Source organism: Etheostoma cragini, chromosome 17 (assembly GCF_013103735.1).
Source record: "Etheostoma cragini isolate CJK2018 chromosome 17, CSU_Ecrag_1.0, whole genome shotgun sequence".
In the NCBI taxonomy this organism is placed as follows: domain Eukaryota; kingdom Metazoa; phylum Chordata; class Actinopteri; order Perciformes; family Percidae; genus Etheostoma; species Etheostoma cragini.
Genome location: NC_048423.1, coordinates 8,092,609 through 8,100,630, shown reverse-complemented (window position 1 = coordinate 8,100,630; position 8,022 = coordinate 8,092,609). Strand labels below are relative to the sequence as shown.

Here is an 8,022-nt window from a genome sequence, read left to right as displayed (position 1 = left end):
CCCCCCCCCCCCTCCTAACACCAGTATAGAATGCTGGGTCCAAAAGAACTGGTGAATTATTATTATAGCTTTTAAGTGTCTTACATTGGGACTAAGTATTTCTCCCTTCTAACCTGTGATAAAAACAATGCATACTATGGTAAAGCGTTTGCTTTCAGTCTGACAATTTGAACTTCAAATCTTAAAAAGAACTAATTACCACTTGTGAAACACCTCAGCTCATACGGCATTAAACAGTTAAGCCAATTCACCCTAACCAAATTAATGCAACATAAATGCTTCAAAACTGTGTAAATGTTGTATTTGATTGCAAAATAATCATCTTTAAGCTTCCACTGGAAGAGGCGTCCCTTTAAATGCATCTATCAGATGGCTCAGTGGTGAGGATAAAATGCCTGGAAAACAATAAACTTCATTTTAGTCAAATTAAAAAGTAACTAAAAGACAACTCCTCGCAGCATGTACAAAATTGTTAGAAGTCTGTAATGTAATTTCAGTAGTATGTTTTAAACAAGTGCTGATACTGCATTAGATCTAAACGCTAACTCACATATCCACAAAACTGTGTATGTGTGTGAAGGGTTAACTTACCTTTACTTTAGTGTGTCGAGTGAGTTGGAAAGCGTCTTCTGCGAAGTTTGAACTTAAGGACTCTTTGCTGTGACAGTCTGAGCTGAGGCCATCTATAAGACTGGCGGTGCCTGCTGAGGTAGTGTTGTACCCACTGTCCACCTGAACATACACAAAAAGCAATCAAAATATTTATTAAGACAAACAAGAAATAATTCATATTTGAGTAAGTTAAACCTACAGTGAAAAAAGAAAAGAACAAGGAGGCTCTAAGTCTGAATGAAATTAATCACACAAACCTGCATGCTGGAATCACAGCGTATGCTGCTTCCCTCTGCCAGGAGAGATAAAAACATACGAGAGCTTTCTGTTGTTGACACATTGCCCATACGAGAGCTAGTCAGCTGTCCCGAAAGCCCTTCACCTTCCTCCTCTTCATCCTCCAACCTTCCTTCGATCTCTGTCTCCTTTCCTTCCTCCATTTTCACAGGTTCCATAGGATCTACGGTAACTCTCTCAGTGTCAGGGAGGTGAGTGCCGCAGGCCAGGGCTGAAGATGGATCTAGCTCCATAGGGGGGAGAGAAGAAGAGGACGAAGGGGGGGATGAGAAGTAGGTTTCGTCCTCGACCTCCGGATTGTCTTGGAACTTAGGGTCGAGGATTGGTGAGATGAGGGGAGGGGAGGCCCAGCAGCGGACTCTGGGCCGGGGCTTGGGTCTATCATTGTGATGGGGCTTTTTGTGGCAATGGAGATGGTGTGGGGAGCAGCTACGGATGGGAGAGCAACCCTCGACAAATGGACTCTCATTGCAGGGACTCACGTTCATGTCCAGGGGAACATCGTGGGGAGTCAAATTGCTCAGCTGTTTTCTCTCAGCTAAAGAAAGAACAGATTCAATTTCAGTTAGAAGAGAACCTTTAACATTTTTTTAAATATATATATATATATATATATATATATATATATATATATATATATATATATATATATATATATATATATATATATATATATATATATATCGTTGTGTGATAAAACCCTAAAAAAGAATATCTGCTTCATTTTGGATACTACACATTCAAGTTACAAAGGAAATACCTACCTGAGCATATGGGTGTGCCTGCCGCATTTGCAACAATAGGAGAAATTGTGGTGGAGGCCAGGCCAGCAGGAGACGACCAATCAGGAACCGGAGGACTGGTGATACTGCCGAGGCTGCAGTCCCGGAAGCAGCCATGTTGGATGGGACTGGACGAGAAGTGGCCCTTTGGTGTACAAATAAACAGTTTGGACTGGGAAATTGACATACCAAGAGTATGTCAAAATAATCAACCCGTACACGTCTCCACTCACCGTAGAGGGAGTCGCAGCCAACTCGCCACAGGAAACAGGGGAGGAAAAGATAGACAATATAGCATCTCCCTCTGCAACCTCACCTAAAGCTCCCTCTCCTCGGTTTAGAGAAAGCCTCTCGTTCCTGGCATGGCTTCGCTCTGGGCTTGTGGGGCTAGAGCTGTCAGAGCTGCTGTAGGTGCCCTGGCCATCAAGGAAGAGTTTCCGTCTTAAGGAGGAGGAACTGAGACTCTCCTGGACAGCATCACATGCTTCCTGGTAGTGGTAATAATCCCCTGAGGATAGGGAAGAAACTATGATGATGCCTTGATGGTAAAATACTTATTTGATTGTGCAGGCATTTATTACAGGCTTACCTAGTACTTTCTCCAAATCAAAAGCCAAAGGTAACGAAAGAGTTGTCTGACAAGCAACTGTAAAAGAAACATAATAAAAAACAGATAAACATACAAGTTAGTAGATAGAGCAGGAAAGGAGACGAGATGGGGCACCGTTGGGTGAAACAATGTCAAAGAAGACACCTACCTGAGATTTTTTCTGGCTCCTCTACAATCATAGCAGACTTGGAACCTACAAGTGCAAAGACACAATACAGCAACATGAAATGCTTATAAAAATGTAGAAAAACAAAATAATACACCAAATACAGGACAGAACGTTAAAAGATGAACACACTTTTCATATACATCTGAACGCCTTTACGGGTGTCTGGTGCGGCCCAGGGCGAAGGCACGATGGCTCCTCTGGTGAAAAACTTTAGTGGGAGACAGACAAATGGCTTAATTACAAAATAATCAATAAACCGTCAATACATTGAGTTCTTTCAATAAACAATATGATTAAGTTTTATTAGAGTCACACACCTGCTCAATAGCATTCTGACGCTTTTCCTCAATGTCAGAATCCATCCTAGATGTTTGGTAAAAGGAAAAAAAAATTGTTACTTTCCTAGAGTGGATCATTGGTTGAGCCTTTGCCAATTTGGCTATTCTTTGATCCATTTGAATGGCAGAATTTTTTTTCTCCACATCATTCGGGCTTTGGAAGACATTTCAAGGCATTTTAGATCCTTTTGGCTGAGCAGCCTATGATTTTCTGCACTTCTGTATGTGTTTTCCCCTCTCCAATCAACTTTTTAATCAAAGTCTGCCATTCCTTAGAGCAAGGTCTGGAACGACCCATTTTGCTGAGTATTTCAGTTTGAAATGCTCTATAACCAGCATGCACATTTGCTTCCTTCTTTCCTTAAATATGAGCCATAATTGACACCAGTTTCTTCACAGAATCAATCACCTCACAAATTAAACACAACACTGCTATTATTTTGAACATGCCCCAATCAATTTCACAGAATGAGCAGCATGCATGTCATGTTGGGTCTGTTGATTTTCTGTGACTACAACACTACTAGTAAATTATTTGCCATGTAGAAATACCACTTCTACCAAAAAAGTGATTTATGAAGTTAGTGATGGTGGACTGCTATTATTTTAAACTACAACTACTACTACTACTACTGTGTTTCAGTACATACCTTGTCTGGCTGAGGTAAAAAGACTGTCGCTGGATGTCCTCTGGGTCTATGTGCACTGGCTGAAGACAGGCCATTTCGTCAATAGACCAGTTAAACTTGGGTGGAGTCTGAGGGAGAGAAAGATGATGAATTAAATTTAAAAAAAACTTCATATCAAGTAAAACGTGTTGATTTAACGCAGCATGTAGATATTTGCAAGTAGAGATATGACACATAGTAATATGTGTAAAAGTTTTGAGGTGTGCTCAAACTTACAGCTTTACAAGGCTTGGACTTGAAGACAGATGGGCTTGGCACCAGGGGTTCCCGCAGGTGGTGGTAATCATTGGGACTTTCAAATGGGTTTCTTATTGAAGGCCTACCTGGAGTCTCTGGAGTGATCTGTAGCTCAACAAGGTCGCCCATTTTAGCTGAAATATTCTAGTCAGCATAAAGGAAAAGAGCTTTTTAGACATAACATTGACAAGACATAAACTAAACCACTCGATTGCATTTCATTTAATCATTTGGTTAGTTTGGTACGTTAACATTAGCTACGCTAATGTTATGTTCCCTGTTTCTATAGCTAGCGTTAAGTAACGTTAGCTAGCCTTATGGTTAAATTGTGCTCTCTTTCTTAACACACCACTTCACTTAAAAGATGAAAGGTACATTTATTACAAATATTAGCTAGCTAAATAACGTTCTGCCGTTGGTACTTACAACTGTTAATGACCACGAACTTTAAACATACAGCTAAAAAACAATCTTCATTGAATCGGAAAACAATCAGCAGCGAGAGGTTCAAACGTTTATTTCAATTTCGCCCTTAAGACCCGTTGGCCAATAGAATCTTTGCAGGAAGTTCTAGGGAACCAATGAAGGATGGAAGTCGTCACTTCCTCTCCCAGTTTTGTGTGAGTTAGCTAGTTTAGCACGCAAGGTAGCTATCAAGTTGCTTATAGTGTCCTTTTATTATTGGGCATGTGATATTTTTAGAGATTGTATCTAAAATAAAAACGAAACGTTTAACGTCTGGTGAACTGTTAAAAAAATATCTCGTATCGCGTAAGAGACACCTTCATGTGAAACTTGTTAGCCACCTGCTAGCAAGCGTTTGCTAATCACATTCAGTTTACATCATGGCAAGTGCAGCAAATACAAACCTAAACGCAGTCCGGGAGACTATGGACGGTAAATATATATTTAATGAACATGCAGCATGTATGTATTTGTAAAATAACACCAAGTTTAGTTGCAAATAAACAGTTTTTTTCCGCTAACCCCGCTTGTTTGCTGTCGTGTTAATAACAAATTGCAAAGGACCTGTCTTGTCACTAGGGAATGATTCTAACGTTAACTAGTTTGACTTCACCTTCTTCCTGCCAACAGTGCTGCTGGAGATCTCCAGGTTGCTGAACACAGGTTTGGACATGGAGTCTCTGTCCATATGTGTGAGACTGTGTGAGCAGGGCATCAACCCAGAAGCTTTGTCTGCAGTCATCAAAGAACTGCGTAAAGCCTCTGAAACCCTCAAGGTACCGAAACGGGCTCTCTTTCATATTGTACTGAAGAATTATGTTTGTAGAGTAGGAGAATTCAGTTTACCAATATTTGTAACTGCTGATCAATTATTTGGGGGCGGCTGTGGCTCATTGGCAGAACTGTTGTCTGCCAATCGGAAGGTTGGGGGTTCAATCCCTGGCCCTGCAATCCCATGTCGAAGTGTCCTTGGGCAAGACACTGAACCCCAAGTTGCCCCCGATGCTGCTCATCGGAGTGTGAATGTGTGTGTGAATGTTTATCTGATGAGCAGGTGGCACCTTGTTCGGCAACCTCGGCCACAGTGTATGAATGTGTGTGAATGTTGAATGTATCCTGTATGATGTAAAAAGCGCTTTGAGTAGTCGTTAAGACTAGAAAAGCGCTATATAAATACAGTACATTTACATCAATTATTTTGAATGTTGAAGAAATCAAATGCCAAAGTGATATTACCATACCTCAATGTGGTGTCTTATAATTCAATTTTAAGGAGCTTTATTGGCATGAAAGTTTCAATAACAGTGTTGCTAAAAAGTAAAAATACAATTTGTCAAAATATTGTGACCAAGCAATAATGTGAACATTAACACCACATTAAGTGTGTGTGTGTGTGTGTGTGTGTGTGTCCGACTGACCTATTCAGCAACCAGATATGCCCTGTTTCCTTCTCCCAGGAGTATTTTAAATTGTTTAAGAGGTCATTCAGCTCATTGAGATCTGAGATTACATAGTTGAACTTAAATAAATAAATACATGTTCCTAGTTTCATTAAACGCTTTACATTGTGACAGAAAATGCAACTCTGTCTCAACCTCACCTGTGGAACGGTGACCAAATATTCTTTTTTTTCTTTTGGTAGATAGGATTTTTTGTGAAGAATACAGTGTTGACCCAACAGTTTAACGCTTCCTCAATTTGGAAATTTAACTAGTAGGCAAAAGGAAAAGTTGTCATCATGTAATCTAAAAAAAAAAAAAAAGTAAAATATTCACACATTTCAGAATTGTCCTGTGCACATGTTGCTCGCTCATAAACAAGTTGTAATTATTATAAGAAAGAACACTATATATAGTATAGTGAATCTGACCTCATAATTAATCGTGATAATACATCACTTATTGATTTATATACATATATTTATTTATTTTCTTTCAGGCTTCTGAAAACTGCACTAACTGAAGTCGCAGGCTGATCACCTCAGTTTGAACTTTAATGGGATCATGTCCCATTCCTGGATCTGTACCTACCATGGGCTCTCCAACCAACCAGACCTGCATGTGCATCGTCACTCTGTCCTCTGCACCTGCTCCCGTCCTGTGCTTTTGACTTGTGTTTGAAGTTTTGTGTGGAGGTATCAACCTCAGTCCTCCTTCCTAAAAACAAGTCTTCTGTCAAGGGGGCATGCTCTGCCATTCGGCCTCGGATTTCCTTGCAAGTTTTTCCTTTTGTGAAGTGAAAGTTCATAGTGGTAATAGCATTGACATCCTGCCTTAATTTAAGAGCATCCATCAAATTTCTGATAGTGATTTGACTTTTCATGAGGAAATGTTTTTTATGATGTTTTGTATGTCAGTTGTTATTAACTGTTTTTAATTTTGTGTAAGCATAATTCTTATTTTCAACTTAATGCTTTTGGCATATTCATTGTCTGTGTAACCGTCAATGATGGAACAAAGTCTAAATTAAAATGTTAGTCAACGGCCACAAGGTGGTGTTGTGTCATTGTTATTCCTGAGGCCGTGTATGTAAGAGAGCAAGTTTCCAATCTCATGGTTTTTCTTAGAAATTAAATAGTGTGATTTGATCAGGTACTTTTAAAATCACATTTACCCTTTTTATTTACCATGGCTTGCTGTCTTTTTCTGTGTTGTCTTGATCCCATTGCAGAACATAGCAAAGCATTTTTCTAGAGAATTCTAACACTCCAAATACTATCTCATGTTTTTTGAAGGATTTTACAAAGGAAATTATCTTTCCGGTCCCACTAGGTGAAAGGATGCAAGCAAACCATGTAGGGGTGATAACATGTACAAAAGATTAGACATGAACAAGGATCATTCTTTACAGCAGGACTTCCTCAGCTGTATCTTACCCTTTTTATGTCCGTATTCTATCCACAAAAAAAGTATTTGAGATTTATTGCGAACGTGACGAAAAAACCCATCTTTGATTAACCAGAAATGAAGCCCCTACATCATGTGTCTAAGCACACAGCATTGTTTTGTTTCTCCACCGTCTGTGAAATAGCTCTATTCATCTTCGAGACGAGAGAAAATGCTGAGAGCACAGAACATTCCTCCACAGGCCAATATACAGGCTAGAAGAGACCTCGTCTGAAAGGGCTTGAATCAGTTGTGTGTGTGTGTGTGTGAGTGAGTTGAGGTGTTCATGCAGCGCTGTAGATGTCTACAAATGAGTAGCCCCTAAGCCATCTGACAGTCACGCCTCACCCCTTACAGGCACACCACAGAGAAACCCAGGGAGTGAGCAGGAGAAAGAGAGAGTGTGTGTGTAAGCATTTCTGTCTTCTGCTTTGTCTCGCCATCTTGACTGACAGGCCGTGAGTCTAAATCTCTGTACCGCTGCTTTGATCTCTTAACACAGTATCTCTCTGTTCCTCAATAGCAGCATCGTGTTAGCCAAGTATGAGAGGCATACAGATACTACGGTGCAGTGGCTCTCCATGATAGCTCATGAGCCTGAACAACCCCTTGGCCTCCGTGGGGGGTGAGCTGCGGGAGATGTTGATGGAGGAGACCCACATGGAGAATCCTTTTTCTTTTAGAAAGAGTTATGCATGGCTTGATTGGCTACTGTGGGCGTGGGATTCAGGATGCATTGCTCTCTGTTTGATGTGTTTGAAAGGTTTCTACTGATCCTAGCCAGCTACTTTGATCTCTATAAAACAAAATATTCTCAAATCCCATAGTCTTGACTGAGAGATTAGCGTCCATATATGCATAAACATCTAAGAGGTGTACAACTAGGCCACTGGTCAGGTCAAATGACTGTATAAACTTAAGAGGCAAGCAGGTCCTCA

General features: G+C 40.3%; 2 protein-coding genes across 2 annotated transcripts in view; one reads left to right on the top strand and one right to left on the bottom strand.

Annotated features, from left to right (window-relative positions):
- bora (bora aurora kinase A activator) overlaps nucleotides 1-4,315 on the bottom strand; it is a 4,662-nt gene extending 347 nt beyond the window's left edge. The window contains exons 1-12 of the mRNA XM_034898206.1: nucleotides 4,161-4,315; nucleotides 3,714-3,878; nucleotides 3,459-3,565; nucleotides 2,788-2,833; nucleotides 2,600-2,678; nucleotides 2,450-2,494; nucleotides 2,281-2,337; nucleotides 1,925-2,199; nucleotides 1,674-1,836; nucleotides 870-1,447; nucleotides 592-732; nucleotides 1-395 (exon numbers count right to left, since the gene is read on the bottom strand). The exon at nucleotides 1-395 is cut by the window's left edge and continues 347 nt beyond it. Of these exons, the coding sequence (XP_034754097.1) occupies nucleotides 375-395; nucleotides 592-732; nucleotides 870-1,447; nucleotides 1,674-1,836; nucleotides 1,925-2,199; nucleotides 2,281-2,337; nucleotides 2,450-2,494; nucleotides 2,600-2,678; nucleotides 2,788-2,833; nucleotides 3,459-3,565; nucleotides 3,714-3,863 (1,662 nt within the window). The 5' untranslated portion in view covers nucleotides 3,864-3,878; nucleotides 4,161-4,315 and the 3' untranslated portion in view covers nucleotides 1-374. The remainder of the gene's footprint in view (nucleotides 396-591; nucleotides 733-869; nucleotides 1,448-1,673; nucleotides 1,837-1,924; nucleotides 2,200-2,280; nucleotides 2,338-2,449; nucleotides 2,495-2,599; nucleotides 2,679-2,787; nucleotides 2,834-3,458; nucleotides 3,566-3,713; nucleotides 3,879-4,160) is intronic.
- A 45-nt stretch (nucleotides 4,316-4,360) lies between these two features.
- mzt1 (mitotic spindle organizing protein 1) lies at nucleotides 4,361-6,689 on the top strand. Its single transcript, XM_034898207.1, has 3 exons — nucleotides 4,361-4,631; nucleotides 4,830-4,975; nucleotides 6,138-6,689. Exons 1-3 carry the CDS (start codon nucleotides 4,580-4,582, stop codon nucleotides 6,159-6,161), a joined length of 222 nt encoding a protein of 73 aa, XP_034754098.1. The 5' UTR covers nucleotides 4,361-4,579; the 3' UTR covers nucleotides 6,162-6,689.
- The last annotated feature ends 1,333 nt before the right edge of the window (nucleotides 6,690-8,022 follow it).